General features: G+C 39.7%; 1 protein-coding gene and 1 gene segment (V, D, J or C); one reads left to right on the top strand and one right to left on the bottom strand.

Moving 5' to 3' along the window:
* The window catches only part of LOC110311252 (protein HIRA), an 844395-nt gene that overhangs the window by 644983 nt on the left and 181617 nt on the right, over positions 1–17795 (bottom strand). The window lies entirely within an intron of this gene.
* Positions 7255–9167, top strand: LOC110311263. The segment is given in 2 exon segments: positions 7255–7558; positions 8713–9167. Coding segments are annotated over 2 exon segments (393 nt in total).

The following is a 17795-nucleotide window of genomic DNA, read 5'->3' as shown; positions in this document are numbered from 1 at the left end:
ATGCTGGCGAGGATGTGGAGAAAGAGGAACACTCCTCCATTGTTGGTGGGATTGCAAGCTTGTACATCCACTCTGGAAATCAGTCTGGCAGTTCCTCAGAAATTTGGAAATAGTACTTCCCACAATAGGGAAGGATCCCGCAATACCTCTCCTGGGCATATNTCCAGAAGATGTCCCAACCGGTAAGTTTGCATGACCAATGGGCCTCTCTTTCCAGTGATGGCCGACTAGGCCATCTTTTGATACATATCTAGCTAGAGTCAAGAGCTCAAGGGTACTGGTTAGTTCAAAATGTTGTTGCACCTACAGGGTTGCAGATCTCTTTAGCTCCTTGGATACTTTCTCTAGCTCCTCATGTATAGGGTTGCATATCCCCCAAGCTCCTTGGGTACTCCAATGGGCCCCCAATGGAGGAGCTAGAGAAAGTACGCAAGGAGCTAAAGGGATCTGCATCCCTATAGGTGGAACTGCAATATAACTAACCAGTACACCCAGAGCTTGTGTCTCTAGCTGCATATGTAGCAGAAGATGGCCTAGTCAGCCATCATTGGGAAGAGAGGCCCCTTGGTCTTGCAAACTTTATATGCCCCAGTACAGGGAAATGCCAGGGCCAAGAAGTGGGGGGTTAGGGTAGTTGGGGGAACGGTATGGGGGACTTTTGGTATAGCATTTGAAATCTAAATGAAGAAAACACATAAAAAAAAAGATTTAGTCCCAGAGGTATGGCTCAGTGGTAGAGCACTCTCACAGTGTGTGTATAGTATGGCATTTCATTCCCAGAAAAGGAGAAGGAAAGAGCAGAGGTCTGGGAATAGAGCCAGTGTGTAATGATATGACAAATATAATAAGTAGAAATATAAAAAAAGAAAGAAAGAAAATCAGTCTTTAGGCAAGTTTTTAGGCCATTTTTTTCACTAGTGATTGATGTGGGAGGATTCAGTCCATTGCAGGTGGAGTAGTGCCTGGGATGGTGGCACTGGGTTCTATAAGATAGTAAGCTGAGCAAGCCAGTATGTAGCATTGCTTTATCACCTCTCCTGCAGATTCTTGTTCTGCCTGATTTCCTGTCCTGTCTTGCTGTGATGATGAAGAGCAATATAACAACATAAGTTGAATAAACCATTTTCCCTGTAGTGCTTTGTCAAGATAGTAACCCTAACTAGGACATAGTAGCAATACTTTCATGGCTTCTGTCCTTGAGGTAATATATATGATGTATCACATTTATTTATTTATGCATGTCGAGCCAGCCTTGCCTTTACAATCATCTGAATGTGCTCTAGAATTTGTTTTGTAAGTTGTCCTCATGGGTACTATTGCTATAATGAAACAACTAGAAAAAGCAAGTTGTAAAGAAAAAAATTCATTACACATGTTTTCACCAATGAAGAAAGACAGGACAGTAACTCAAAGGGGGCAGCAAAATGAAAGCAGGAGCTGAAGCACAGGCTATGAAGGATTTGTGCTTACAGGCTTGCTCAGTCTGCTTTCTTATTGAACCTGAAACACTGCCCCAAGGGTGCCCATACTCATGAAGGGCTGGGCCCTCCCCTATCAATTATTAATAAAGAAAAATCCCTTCATGCTTACTTTGAGCCCTGTCTAATGTAAGCATTTTCACAATTGAGGCTCCATTCTCTCCATTGTTTCTAATTGTGTCAAGTTGATATAAGACCTAGCCAGAACCAAAGTATTTTCTTGAAAAAAAATTTACATCATGAGATGAAGAATCGACAAAAGGGACATCATAAAATTGCAAATCTTCTGTAAGGCAAAATATACAGTCAATAAGACAAAAAGGCCACCAACAGATTGGGAAAGGAGTTTTACCAATCCTAAATCTGATAGGGGACAAATATCCAATATATACAAAGAACTCAAGAAGCTGGACTCCAGAAATTCAAATATCCCCATTTAAAAAATGGGATAAGAGCTAAACAAAGAATTCTCAATTGAGGAATACTGAAGGGCTGAGAAGCACCTGAAAAAATGTTCAACATCCTTAATCATCAGGGAAATGCATATCAAAACAACCCAGAGATTTCACCTCACACCAGTCAGAATGGGTAAGATCAAAAATCTAGGTGACAGCAGATGCTGGCAAGGATGTGAAGAAAGAGGAACACTCCTCCATTGGTGATGGGATTGCAAGCTTATACAACCACTCTGGAAAACATTATGGCAGTTCCTCAGAAAATTTGTCATAGTACTACCAGAAGATCCAGCAATACTTCTCCTGGGCATATACCCAGAAGAGTTCCAACAGATAATAAAGACATATGCGCCATTATGTTCACTGCACACTTATTTATAATAGCCAGAACCTGGAAAGAACCCAGATGTTCCTCAACAGAGGAATCGATACAAAAAATGTGGTACATTTACACAATGGAGTACTATTAAATGGAGCTATTAAAAAGAATGAATTTATGAAATTCCTAGGCAAATGGATGGACCTGGAGGGTATCATCCTGAGTGAAGTAACCAGATCACAAAAGAACTCACATGATATGTACTCACTGATAAGTGGATATTAGCCCAGAAACTTAGAATACCCCTGATACAAGATACTATTTGCAAAACACATGAAACTCAAGAAGAAACAAGACCTAAGTGTGGACACTTTGCCCCTTCTTAGAATTGGGAACAAAACACCCATGGAAGGAGTTACAGAGACAAAGTTTGGAGCTGAGATGAAAGTTTGGACTATCGAGGGACTGCACCCGGAGATCCATCCCTAATCAGCCTCCAAACGCTGACACCATTGCATACACCAGCAAGATTTTCCTGAAAGGACCCTGATACAGCTGTCTCTTGTGAGGCTATGCTGCTGCCTGGCAAACACAGAAGTGGATGCTGAGAGTCATCAATTGGATGGAACACAGGGTGCCCAATGGAGGAGCTAGGGAAAGTATCCAAGGAGCTAAAGGTGTCTGCAACACTATAAGTGGAAATACAATATGAACTAAATAGTACCCCCAGAGCTCGAGTCTCTAGCTGCATATGTAGCGGAAGATGCCTAGTCTGCCATCATTGGAAAGAGAGGCCCCTTGGTCTTGGAAACTTTATATGCCCCAGTACAAGGAAATGCCAGGGCCAAGAGTTGGGATTAGGTGGGTAGGGGAACAGGGTGGGGGAAGGGTATGGGGACTTTCAGGATTGCAATATCTAATATCTGTTAAGTCCATTTGTTTCATAACTTCTGTTAGTTTCCCTGTGCCCCTGTTTAGTTTCTGTTTCCATGATCTGTCCATTGATGAAAGTGATTTGTTGAAGTCTCCCACTATTATTGTGTGAGGTGCAATGTGTGCTTTGAGCTTTACTAAAGTTTCTTTAATGAATGTGGATGCCCTTGTATTTGGAGCATAGATATTCACAATTGAGAGTTCATCTTGGTAGATTTTTACCTTTGATGAGTATGAAGTGCCCCTCCTTGTCTTTTTTGATAACTTTGGGTTGGAAGTCAATTTTATTCGATATTAGAATGGCTGAGAGTACATTGTATTGAATCAACTCCATGGGATACTTGCCTGACAAGAAGACAAGCCTTAAAAGGATTATCACCCACTTCAAATGAGGTCACAGCTCCACCCACTGTAGCTAGCTAGTAGTTTGATTCACTGCAGCTGTGAGAGAACAAGCCCAGGTGCTTGCCCCACAGGTTTAGGGTTGGGTCTCAGTCACTTTGGTTTATTTTTGGAGATGGAACCAAGGTCACTGTCCTGGGTAAGTGCCTTTAATGCTTCTTCCTAATAAGTCCAGCCCTTGTTATCTTGCAAGGGTCATTTTTCTCTCTGGAAACCTTTTCTCACCTGCTCTTCTCAGACTTAAGAACTGAATCCTTAGATTTCTCCACGGTGGCTAGGGGAGGTGGACCATTTTGAAGTAACCTGAAGGAAGAACCAGAAGAGTAGAATCAGCTGGCCTTAGATTCTCAATGATATACTGTGATCTCAGGGGCAATAGTTAGGGTCTGGCCAGAGTCAAGGGTTCCATCCTTGTTCTCAGGAAGATTAATAATTTAGGACCCTGGGCCAGCTCAAAAAAGGGGGCACTAGGATTTTCATGGAGCCCACAATATCTTTATAGGTTGTTAAATGTTAGATCTAGAGGTGTAAGTCCAAAGACTAGCTTTCTAAACTGGATCCAAAGAAGCATAGTGACAGAAAAATCTTGTAATAGTGTTGAGTTTTCTGTTTTTATACTGGACCGCTAAGGTCCTATTAACACAGAGACAGCACTGACTAGTAATCAGATCCTGCTCATCTCAGGATTATCACTAGAGATAATCGGGATTCTGTCTACAAAGCCCCATAACCCTGGATTTTGCTGTTTTGTGTTTCCATTGCCAGGTTCTTTTTCCTCAAATGGCCTATTATATGCAGGAGGTCAGGAATGAGGGACAAATGTGGGGTTTTGGAATTCTGACTGATAGAGAAGGATGCTGTTTCAGTGAGCAAGTGTCTGCTATGCTCTACCCCATTAGGAGAAAAAAACCTCTAGAACATAGTGAAGACTATTGTGATCAGATCAAAATACAGTAGGCACCAGCCCCAGAGTAGCCTCAGATCTTTTCTGGATGGAACCCACAATAAATTGGAAAGGCTGAGAGGATTGATATAGGGACAGGAGACTCAGTGTCCCCAGGTGCTGGGGGAAAGAAGGGACTTCCTCAATCAAAATACAGTCTGAAAAGCAAGATGGGATCTCTCCTTGTTTACCAGAGAGCTCTGATCACCACAGGAACAAAAGAAAAATAACTACTATGGGGAAGGTGATCAGATGTGGTGCAAACCCAAGTTAGATTAAAAACAATAGGGTGTATAGAGCACAGCCATACCTGCTAATAGTGGAGTTGAGGCAGAAGGGAAGAGTCAAAGACATGTAACTTGGGAGTGTGTTTTGAAAAAGACTAGTAAGAAGATTGTCTGTACTCAAGCAGGCTCAATGGGGCAGGTGAGAAAAATGAAAAGGTGCCAGGTAAAAAGCATGGCCAAATTGAGCAGTCACTAAGAATTTTATATTTTTATATTGTCTCCTGAAATCAGTCTCCTTCTTTTATTCACACAGGTCAGCCCAAGTCCACTCCCACACTCACAGTGTTTCCACCTTCACCTGCAGAGCTCTAGGAAAACAAAGCCACACTGGTGTGCCTGATTTCCAATTTCTACCCAAGTGGTGTGACAGTGACCTGGAAGGCAAATGGTACACCTATCACCCAGGGTGTGGACACTTCAAATCCCACCAAAGAGGGCAACAAGTTCATGGCCAGTACCTTCCTACATTTGACATCGGACCAGTGGAGATCTCACAACAGTTTTACCTGCCAAGTTATACATGAAGGGGACACTGGAGAAGAGTCTGTCTCCTGCAGAATGTCTCTAAGAACCCAGGTTTCTCCTTAGCCTGGGAACCCTGCAGCTGTAGGACCCAGAGTGGAGTCTCTTCTCTATACTAGCTATCTTAACCCTTATCTCTTGCCCACTGAATATTAAATAAAATATCATTAGTTAATCAAAAGTACTGTTTTGTTCCATTTGTTCTCATATATTTAATTTTCAACCTTTGAATCTACAGTGTGGGGAGGGAGAATCATGGTTCTCAATGAGAAATTAGTTCACATCTGAAACATTGGGGGAACCGCCACAACAGTGACCTTTGCCCTGTTCTGTGCTGTTCTCTGAGAATTGTCATGCAGGTACACCCATTAAGAATGCTTGTCAAGTAAGATATTGTGTTTCTGAGTTAAACAACTAACTTGATGTTATATAGAAAGTTCCTGCTGGGCAGGGGTGTTGAATGCCTTTAATCCCTGCACTTGGAGGCAGAGGCAGGTGGATTTCTGCGTTCAAAGCCAGTCTGGTCTATAGAGTGAGTACCAGGACAGCCAGGGCTACACAGAGAAACCCAATGTTCTTGCAATAAACTTACAGAATGTTATTATATGCTTCAGAACATTGGTGCTCCTGGTCATCTATACTGAGACATGTGATAGGGTAAACACTCAAGCATAATAACTATGTCTAGTGAGAAATACACCCAACTTGAGACCAGAAAGGAAATCAAATAATTGTGCATAGGAAGTAGTTTCACAGTCAAAGACAAGACTACTCAAGGTCATGTCAGGTGGGATCAAGGGTGATTGAGTGTGACCTGTGAGCTAAATTCAAGCCATTTGCTTGGGTAAACTTAGGTGTAATAGACTCCCATTTTACTGACCCATGTCCTCTCATGTGCAGCACACCAGTGTGCATTTTACAATGATGCCAACCAGTCTTTGAAATTGACATTGAACTTTCTGTGGTCCTTCCTCTATCCAGGTCAGTATGTAATTAGTGTTCAGGGTTTGGGGACATCATCCTCTATAACTCATAAGTAAAATGGACATTGAGTACATTCATAATTCCTTGGTAGATCATATAGTCCCATACAGCATAGTCTTCCAAATCAGAAGTATTCTTCAACAATGAAGGAGAATAGCAGTTAACAACATAGACCATTATCTTAGGCATCTAAATTCCCAGTTTCTGAGCGAGGAAGAACTTTTGGAATCTGTGCCCTGCAGATCTGTCCCTAATAATTGGACGTGAAAATCCTGGATACCCTCACAGCAATGTTCCTTCTGGAGACAGCCAAAACTCATCCATACCCATTTTTTTATTTTATTTTTCAGAAACTCATAGTCTTGTTTCAAGTTTTCAGTCAAAATTTCCGTGACAAGTTTGAACAGAAATATTAAGAAACACAGAAATAGTAATGTTCCCATATCTATCCAACACCAACGCACATTTTACCTGAATTATGAGTCACAACTCTAACTATAATTAACTATAGCTATTTTATTATAACTATACTGTAACTATAACTATAACAAAAATTTCTTCCCAAATCATGTTAAGAAAGCTGTTTCCAGAATTTATATCTTGTTAGCTAAAATTATACTTCTGGGTTGTTGGTTTTTTTAAAAAAAAAGAATACCTAGGTATTATAGTAAACATCCAAAGAAGTTGTTGAACACCTCTATTCCTTCATAAAACAGTCAGCAAACATGTCATGATTCTACAGTGTTTACTATAATATTATTGGCAATGATTCTACCTTCTGTAGGAAGAGGAAATGTGGATAGACACTGATGACTGTGTATGTGTTCTCCAACTGCTCTCTCCTGAAGTGCCTCAGATGTTTCTCTATGATTTTTTCCAGGCATGAGCTGCAGAGATTGAGCTAGTGGTCTCAACACTTTGCATAGACTTTACACAGCTGGTTGTCTCCTCAAGCTGTCATTTGGGGCTCTTCTCTGTCCTTTTTTATCCTGTGAAGATCTTCTTCCATACCAAGTATGGAAAAATCCATGGATTATTTTCTGGAAAGACTTCCGATGAGGACATATGGATCCTGGGAAGAAGGATCTGTCAGTGATGTCACCACCTTCCAAGAATTGTCAGGAGCTGCATACATCACAGATGCAACTTGAGAATAAAATGCATGCAAGGTTTTTTGCATGAGTCTATATCACAGTGCTGGGTGTTCGGTGGAGGAACCAAATTGACTGTCCTAGGTGAGTGACTCCTTCCTTTGTTATTGTTGTCTCCAAGACTTGAGGTGATTTTTGTTGTATAATTTCCCTTTCTGTATTCTACTTCATACCTATACTTCACACTAGGTAAATAATTTCTTTCTTCTCTAGATGCTTTGTCTCATTTCAGACTGCTCCCTGTAGCCTTTCATGTCTAATCTCAAAGACAGAGGGCTAAAAGAGTTAAACCATCAATGTCTGTCTATAATTCTGTTAGGAAATGCAGCACTTCAATAAGTACTCCATTATGCTATTACCTTTTAATGTCTATTTTTGTGGTGAACTTTGTGAGGAATAAATTGAATTGCTATCTCATGGTGAAGGAAAACCAGAGTCATAGAGAGAGACACAGATGTTGAACTTGGAGAGCACAGAACATTCAGCACAGAGGCTGGGAAAGTACATGTCAGAGGCCAGATAACCTGGACAGTGGGACTCAGGATTAAGTTCCTAGGACAGTTAGGATATAGAATGAATCCCAGAGCCTCCATGGAAAGACATGATCAGATCAGCATCCAACCTAGAACTCGGGAATTTTAATAAGGAGTAGAAACATAAGGGAGTTATGGCCACAGAAATTCAAAAGAAAAGATAATATCAGTTGGGAAGCTGGGCTCCGGGGTCTCTCTAAAAGACTGATTAAAGATACAGAAACTGAGTTCTAATAGATATGGTCCTGATGCATGAAAATTATGCAGCTCATCCAGAGATGTGAATCTCATTTCATTCTGCAGAATGAGAAAAAGTTCAAGCAAGTGTATGCTATGCTTGTATCCAGACGGCATAGATTTGGGTGAAAACAAACTCAACAGTTTAACGTTTAGGTTCAGTGTAGGGTTTTTACACCAGAACTATCCTCAGGGTTGGGCAGGAAGACTTCAGATATACTTAAAACGCAGAGAGGATTCAAGAGCAGGAAAGAGAGGGTCAGGTGTCTGTATTGGAGGTCGATGGCAAGGGTGAGTCAGGTGAAGCATTGCAAACACACATAGGTTTATAATTCCTAGGCACACAGGGAATAGATAGAAGAAATTCATACACCATCTTCTGTCTAAACTCAAGGACACTTTACACACTGCCTCCAGGATTGCTACTGAAAGATGAAGATTTTGACCTTCTCTTACTTCATCCTGCAGGCCAGCCCAAGTCTACACCATCAGTCACCCTGTTTCCACCTTCCTCTGAAGAGCTCAAGACCAACAAGGCCACACTTGTGTGTACGATAACTGATTTCTACCCGGGTGTTGTGATAGTGGACTGGAAGGCAGATGGTACCCCTGTCACTCAGGGTATGGAGACAACCCAGCCTTCCAAACAGAGCAACAACAAGTACATGGCTAGCAGCTACCTGACCCTGACAGCAAAAGCATGGGAAACTCATAGCATTTACAGCTGCCACGTCACTCATGAAGGTAACACTGTGGAGAAGAGTTTGTCCCACGCTGACTGTTCCTAGGTCATCTGACCTTCATCTTACCCACAGAGGCTGAGATCAGAAACATGCCCAAGTGTATCCTTGGTGCTTTTGCCTACCATAGCCCTTCTCTCTACCCTCAAAATGCTCAATAAAATGTTCATTCACAACCTGTTATTCTGCTCTAGCTTATTTGGTTTAATATATATGTCACTGGAATTTAGAGTAGTGTGTGGAATGTCCTGGCAACCTGGACTTTGCAATCAGGGTCATAACCTGCATCATTGCCCCAGGTAGTGCCACCTTCACATGCACACTGTTTTCTAAACTCTCATCTGGACATCTGATCACACCATAGTATTGTACAGTACAATTGCCATAGACTACCTGAATTACATTCTTTCACACATCAAATCATGTGTCTATTCCATTTCTAATCATCTATTCGTGCCTAGTCATCCTGTCCTAAAATTGCAATTTAGAAACAGAGACAATTCTGTATGAAATCACAATTTCTATCACTCAAGTCAAAATAAATGGTAGCAGGAAAATGAAAGTTTATACTATATCCAGACAAGAAAAACCATGCTAAAAATAAAGAATATGTGGAGTTCATGAAGGCTATAGCATTGGTACTGGTTAGCATTGGTGGGAACAGAACTTTGTTGAACTAAGATAAAGAAGAAATTATATCCAGTCCAAATGTAACATAGGCATTCAGTGCTGGATGTGATAGACTATTACCAGTTTCTACTTCAGAACCAGATTTTGGGATTTGTCATATAAAGTCATGGCTGAAGATTACAGGCATGGCCTACAGATAACAAGACTGTTCATGGAATTTCCATCCCAGTAGATCTCATTCCTTCCCTGGCTCAAGGCATAATATTTCAATATGCACCTGTATCCTGAGGTTATCCAAGGCCTCATCTAGGTCAACTACTTAAAATACAGATGTTGTTCAACACCATTGCTCCATAATTCTTAGTATTTGGACACAGGACAAGTGTCTATAAATGTTTCTTGTTGAGGAATCAGGCAAATAGTAGAGCCAGAACGATCAGAGATTTTTGAAAACAATTGTGTGAGCAGAAATAGGGCAACAGTACTGAAGTATACACAAAAAAAAGATTTCCAATGAGAAAATACATAAATATGTCTTTCTCAGGACAAGCATGATGCATTGGTTGCCATGTAGCACATAATTCACAAGTCAAAAAGTAGGCATATCTATATCCAACAACTGTTGAAGAAACTCCACCAAAGATTCATGGGGGGAAATTCTGATGGGAACTAGTGACAGGAAAATGTTGGGAGAAGAAGCTATCTAATTATGACAGATCTCCCCAGAGACTTCAAGATGACATTTAAGCAGAATCAATCCAAACTGCATATAAACCTGGATATATGGAAACTTCTTAGATTGAGGTCCAAGTCCTGGCAAGTCTTCTATACAATAGAATAAAGGGTTCTCTGATGGACAAACACTGAGGGAACCAGGACAGTGTATGAGGAACAAGCTAATCTCCCTAATAAAAAGATTCTGGAATCAGGAATCATATACACCAAATGAAGAACCAGAATGCAAGACCAGGAAGAGTTTTCTATAACAAAAGAAGTCCTGAGACTTTTCTATTTAATATGAGGAAAGAGCAGAAAGTGGTATGTAATGAGAACATCTGAATCTATGCCAGAGTCTGACTGCAAAGTGGGAAATGACCCAGCAACAATCAATAATTGGAGAATATTCTTCAGGTAGTTTCCACTGGTGTTACTTATAATCTGAGCCCAGAAGGAAACCATAACACAGTCTCTGTTTCAGCATTAGGTGTGTGTACCACTTCAATGTGTTTATGTTTTTGTTTTCTTCTAGTGAGTGATTGTTTAAAAAAAAAAAAACAGTGTAGTGTGTCCCAGTAACTTTACAAGAAATTACATGTAGTACAGGTAAAAAAAAACTATTCCCAAAACATACTTACATTTGTAACTAAGCAACTTGTTACACATAAACAAAGTGTAAGCAAGCAAGGTGGTTTTCTCAGCCAGTTTCTCTTACTGTCAGGCAGCAATTTGTGGTTGCAAAGAAAAGAACATTTTAAAGAATATTGGGGACTGTCCCGGCAGTCTCTGCCAATTGTTTAAATTTTGGAAGCTATGTTTTGTTCTAGATTTAAAGGGATGGTTTTCAGATGGTAATACAAGTTAAAATAAAACATGATTTAGGTACAGAATTGTAAACTTATTTAAAGAGGATAGATGACTAAGTACATTTAGGAATAAAATACAAGAGTGGACTTTTAAATGTAATTCATACTTAATAATTTTCATAATTTTTCAAAATAGTTTCTACTATATATTGTTTGTTACTATAAGTGAACGAGCCATTGTAATTGGACCAAAAAGGAGAAATGTAGTGTGTTGGCCTGATGGTGCTTGTATTCTAGTGCTAATTTGAGCCCCCAAAACTGGTTGCTCCAGAGGCAAGAGAGTCTGCACATAGATACTAGCTAAGTATCCCTGCTCCCAGTTAATTACGATTGATAAATAAATATGCCAACAACCAATAGCTGGGCAGAAAAGACATGGGTGGGATTTAAGTTTCACAGGTTTAAATGAGGAAAAGAACACGCAGGAGAGGAGAGAAAAGAAGCTGCCATGGGATAAGGGTCAAGAGAGCATTGACCTGAGGGCTTCCCAATTGGAGCTAAGTATAGTCCAGATGAATAACAAGTAATAACTCAGGGTTACCAATAAGAAAGTAGATTCTAACTGCATGGAGGGTAGGTAACTGCCCAGCTATTCTGCTGATTAGTGCTTTACGTAAATATAAAGGCTGTGTGTGTGTGTGGGTGTGTGGGTGTGTGTGTGTGTGTGTGTGTGTGTGTGTGTGTGTGTGTGTGTGTGTGTGTTTTATCCATGAACTCAATAACATAAAGCAGGGTAGAAGCCCTGGGTCAGAATTTCAATATTTACTGCAACAATTATGTATTATATGTTATTATTTATTTTTAAAATTAATCTTGTAACAATCTTTTTAGAAAATCACAAATCTAAACTTTTATATAAAAATCAGTCACATTACCTTAAATCCTCACAATGCATTATATTCATCAGAAAGTCTTAATAAATGATATCAGGAAGCCGAGGGCAAAAATGGGTATAAGAAACCAATCATCACCAGTCTAGCCTCAGTGAGAGTCAAGGTAGCCAGTGCTGCCAATGTTCTTGCTCCCTGACCATAAAATGTACCTAGTTTAGCCAATAAGTGTGCTTTTCTGAACTTCAAATTATTCCCTAAGATTTTCTATATCAGAGACAGTAGGAGATATGTTTCAACCTAGCATCACTAACAACTTTATTTTTCTAAATATTTTCTAAGGGTGGTGGTCAATGCTGACTATCTACATCTCTAAGTTCTTTCTTAGTGCAGTAACTAAATTATTAATCCGCTCCAACAGCAGTGCCTCAAAGAGATCAAGCATTATTGTTATGAGACTCAGAAATACTGTCCAGGAAGGGACTGGAAGTCCCATTAGAGTTTTCACATAACTTTTAGACTAAGAGGGTTGTGACAGCAGCAAGATAAGCAGAACTCCATAACAACATGGAGTCCTCAGGACAAGTGGCCCTCAGAGTTGTGACACACAGAGGCTCACCTATGGGGTTGTGGTAACCACTGGAATGCATTCCATGAGTTCTAAAGTGATTTGTTGTTACTCCTGCATGGCCCTCCACAGATTCAATCAGTGATAAATAAAAGATGCTATTATCAATCACTCTTAACATTTTGCCTAATTGTTTAATATTTAATTTTCAATTTCTTTGGGTTTCTCAGTATGGTTAGAGGAAACTCAGGAAAGTCTTATGGTATTAGCTGCTATATGGAGGGATGTTAGCTTTTAAGGTTTTGATAGGTATCCTTCTATCTACTTAATAGCAGACTTTAGGTATAGAGTAAAGAAATAAGTGGGAAAATGATATTCCAAGGAAAAATGAGTAGAATACATAGTTAATGGGTGTCAGGGGGAGACTGGAACAGGAGGATTAAATGGAAATGGGGAGTAAAGATGGGGATGAAAGGGAGAATATAGGGAAAGAAAACTATCACCAAAGTCTATTTGAGAAGTTATATAGAAACCAATTACTGCAGAAGCCTCTCAAAATATATACATACATAGAAGAAATTTAAATGGAGTCACCAAATAATAGAAGAAACAATGCTCCAACCATACACATTTTGCCCACAAGTAAAATTTCCGGTGCTAGGGATGGATTTCACATAATGAAATTTTTGGCCAAAGGAGCCCCATGGAAATCCACAAACAACTTAGGCTATTCCTAAGGCTTTTGGTTGTTCTTAACAAATGGATGGTAAGACAATATTGATGAACACAATGCTTGCACATCTCACTGAACATGGAGAACTTAAGCTTGTGGCTACACAGAGACCTCATCCCTACTGACTAGTTAGTGTTCATAGTACAGGAAGGTACTCTGAATGCTACTAGAGGACAAAGGAAAATACCAACCCAGTTATAAAACCTGCAGTCTACAACAGCCTGTATGATATGTTGGGGCAATAATGGCACATTCATTGTGAGAGTAACTAATCCTTCTCTGTTTAGGATTAAGGACCACCACATAAGATATAACCCATGCCTGACATTGCTGTGTGGCAGAAACCTAAGACTGAATAGGACATGTACATAGGGGAAAACCAAATAGTATTGTTCTCCTAAAAGAACACAGCAGTATGATGGCACCTAATGACATCCTGCTACACCGTACATCAATATCTTACTCAACCATTTTCAGAGAAGCTTCCTATTGAAGTAGATGGGAATTAGTATGGAAATTTACAGCTAAACAATGGACACAGACTTTGGAATACTCTTTTCTAAGTACGATATCTTTATCAAATCCCTCTCCTTGTTGCTCATGGAGCTAAATAGAAGGGGAAGCAAAGGAATTGAAAGAGCTACAAAGGATGGGTGACACAAAGGAAACAAGGTCTTCCAAAGACAACAGGAATGGTACACAAATGAGGTATTCATAGTATGGCAGCGTGAACACGTGACTGAACAGGTTGAATCAGATAAGATCCTAGCACAGAGAGGAAAAAGTAAACAGAATCTAACATACCTAATTAAAAAGCTATCTCCAATTGACAACTGCTCGCAAAAGAAAATATAATTTTCTCAAATGGAGTCTCACTGAGGGAATTGAAACCATATTTAAGGCTTGACCCCATGATGCACTGTAAATGGAAGATACACACACACACACACACACACAAACACATTGGTGGTGATTTTGTATATATTTTGTCTCATATTTCTTTGGAAGCTCTTATCCTGCAAGTCTTTTGCTTAAAAATTATGTTTTGTGATTTGGGCTCTTATGATTTTGTGTGTGTTGTATTTTAATTAAATTTTTAAGTTTATTTTTTTAGTTATTTGTCTGTTTACTTTCTAGAAAGAGAGAGACAAAAACAAAAAGACAAAGCTTGCAGACAGATAGGCATGGAGATAGAGAGTGTACATATAAGGAGATGGAAGATGGGAAACCATGATCAGAACATATATTGTAATTTTTTCTAAAAAAAAATTAAATTAAATCAGGTTAGGAATAGAACATGAGTAAGCTGTTAATGATTGAAAACTGTACATTTTCATCCTATATAAACGAAAACATCAAGTTAGAAATGGCTCTAAGATTAGCACTCAGGATCTCTGATTTCTTAGTAGAAGTTGCTTCAGAATTGAACTCAGGACTAGACTCAACTCATGCAAGGCCAAAGCAGGCTAAGTGTGGTCTGAGAACTGTCAATAAGACCAGGTGTTCAGGAAGTCTCAGCTGGGTCATGTGTTCCTCATTGGCCATGCCCTTTCATGTGTAATGTCATTCATTTTGTACATCAGACTCATGTTACGCATGACCCTTAATGTAAATCACAAATCTGCCTTTCTTGGTCCAGGACTTAACCAGTTCAGTTAGTCCATAAAGTGTACAACATTGTTGCTCACAAGGGATATGGCAGCTGCCTGCACCAGAACTCCTGGTAAAAACCAGTTAACTCAATGACATAGTCTGAAAATCAAGATACATCCTCAACAATGAGACCAAGTGACAAGAAAGGGAAAAATAATGCTTGATCCTGGCCACAATAATCCAAACATCAACTTCTAAGATAAAATAAACTTTTAGAAACATGCATCTTATGATATTTGTCTAGTTCTAGCTCACAGAAGTACTTTCTGTGACCCGAAGTTGGAGGGAATGGTCTCAGGTAGGAAAAATATTGAAATGGAATCACAAATCATATCTCAGTATGTTCTAGGCTATTGGAACACGGCCATTACAACAGTAGTCCTGATGACAGCAAGGGTAGTATCCACTGATCCCATCTTCAGTCCAGAGACAACCATCCTTTTCTTGCATGTTTTTATTAATGAGAGTGCTTAACACCAGGAACAGAACTATGAACATATTGACATTAATTAGACACTTGCATAATTTGTTAAATTATTATAACTTACATAGACAGCATAATTCTCTCATTGGTCAATATTCTGAAGCAGAACTTGAAAGGTTGTCCCTTTTTATATATTCCACCAAGGTTATACATCAATAATAAATAAAATGCCCACAAAAATCAACTCTGAACAAAAATTAGAGACAATCTGAGACTAAATAGGCCATGGACCTAAGGGAAAATTATATAGTACTGTTCTCCTAAAAGAACACAGAAATAAATGACTCTTAATGACATTCTGCAATACCCATAGGCTAGTATCTTACTCAGCAATCCTGAGAGAAGATTCCTCTTGCAGTAGGTGGGAACTAGTATGGAGACTCACAACTAAACAATTTGCTGAGAGTGAAAGAGTTTGGAATATTCATCTTTTATCAAATTCCTTTGGTCAGTGCTCCAGGAACTATACAGAAGAGGAGGCAGAAGGACTGTAAGACCTATAGGGAATTGGTAACACAAAGGAAACAGTGTCTTCCAAATACAACAGAACTGGTTACACAATTGAGCTCTGGATAGTGGGTTAGTATTCACAGGGACTGAACAAGTTCAACTCAGTAGGATCCTTTATCAGGAGTCCTTTTACATCAAAAAGGAATAATGTTGTTCACATGTAATATCCATAAATATCAAAAAACCATAGTGTTTTTGCCTCCTGGCATTATCCCTTCTTGCTTCCTTATCTGTATACATCAAAAAGACAGATTTTGTTTCTTAATCTATTCTATGTATGTCTTTTGATTAGAGTTGAAACCATTAAGGTTTAAAGCTAATATTAAAAGCTGTTTGTTGATCATTCTCATTTTTTTACTGTTTGTGTTCTTAACTTTATTTGTGTTTCACTGACCAATCTTTCTACTCTGTTTCAGTAATTATAGGTTTATTCTCTATCTGAAAGAAGTTGAAAGATTGCTTAAAATAATTATATGTTTTAGGTTGTTGGAAACTGTGCAGTCCACAAGTCACTCTGGTACCCATCAAGTTAGAGGATAAAGTCAGAGTGGCTTGTACTGGCATTCTTTTTTGGTTTTGTTCCTCTCATGGCCCAAGATGTTCCTAAGTGGTTGCTAATGGAAGCTCTTTGCTTCTACGTTTCATAAAAAGTTACTCTTCTGTACAGAGATTGAAGTGAATCAATTAACTTTTGAAAAAGCTAATGCCAAGGACAGGTAGCATTTTCTTTTCTTTTTATTAATTAGGAACTTTCTTCATTCACATCTCCAGTGCATTCCTAAAAGACCCCAACACCCTCCCCCCCACTACTCCCCCCCCCAATCCCACTTCCAGGCCATGGCATTCCCCTGCACTGAGGCATATAAAGTCTGCACGACCAATGGGCCTCTCTTTCCACTGATACTGACCAGGCCTTCCTCTGATACATATGCAGCTAGAGACACGAGCTCCGGGGGGCACCGGTTAGTTCATCTTGTTGTTCCACCCATAGGGTTGCAGATTCCCTCAGCTCCTTGGGTACTTTCTCTAGCTCCTCCATTAGGGGCCCTGTGATTCATCCAATAGCTGAATGTGAGTATCCACTTCTGTTTGCCAGGCCCTAGCATAGTCTCAAAAGAGACAGCTATATCAGGGTCCTTTCAGAAAGATCCCTCTAGTGGATGCAATGGTGTCAGCGTTTGGAGGCTGATTACGGGATGGATCCCCAGGTATGGCAGTCTCTAGACGATCCACCCCTCATCTCAGCTCCAAACTTCTTCTCTGCAACTCCCTCCATGGGCATCCCGCTCCCAATTCTAAGAAGGGGCAAAGCATCCACACCCTGTCTTCATTCCTCCTGAGTCTCCTGTGCTTCCCAGATTGACATCTATATCTTGGGTATTCTAAGTTTCTGGGCTAATATCCACTTATCAGAGAGTACATATCATGTGATTTCATTTGTGATTGGGTTACCTCACTCAGGATGATGCCCTAGAGGTCCATCCATTTGTCTAGGAATTTCATAAATTCATTCTTTTTAATAGCTAAGTAGTACTCCACTGTGAAAATGTACCACATTTTCTGTATACATTCCTCTGTTAAGGGGCATCTGGGTTCTTTCCAGCTTCTGGATATTATAAATAAGGCTGCTATGAACCTAGTGGAAGCTGCGTCCTTCTTACCGGTTAGAAAATCTTCTGGATATATGCCCAGGAAAGTTATTGTGCTCCGGTAGTATTATGTCCAATTTTCTGAGGAACCGTGAGACTGATTTACAAACTGGTTGTACAAGCTTTCAATCCCACCAACAATGGAGGAGTGTTCCTCTTTCTCCACATCCT

Source organism: Mus caroli, chromosome 16 (assembly GCF_900094665.2).
Source record: "Mus caroli chromosome 16, CAROLI_EIJ_v1.1, whole genome shotgun sequence".
Lineage (NCBI taxonomy): Eukaryota > Metazoa > Chordata > Mammalia > Rodentia > Muridae > Mus > Mus caroli.
This window is presented reverse-complemented; position numbering and strand designations above follow the sequence as displayed.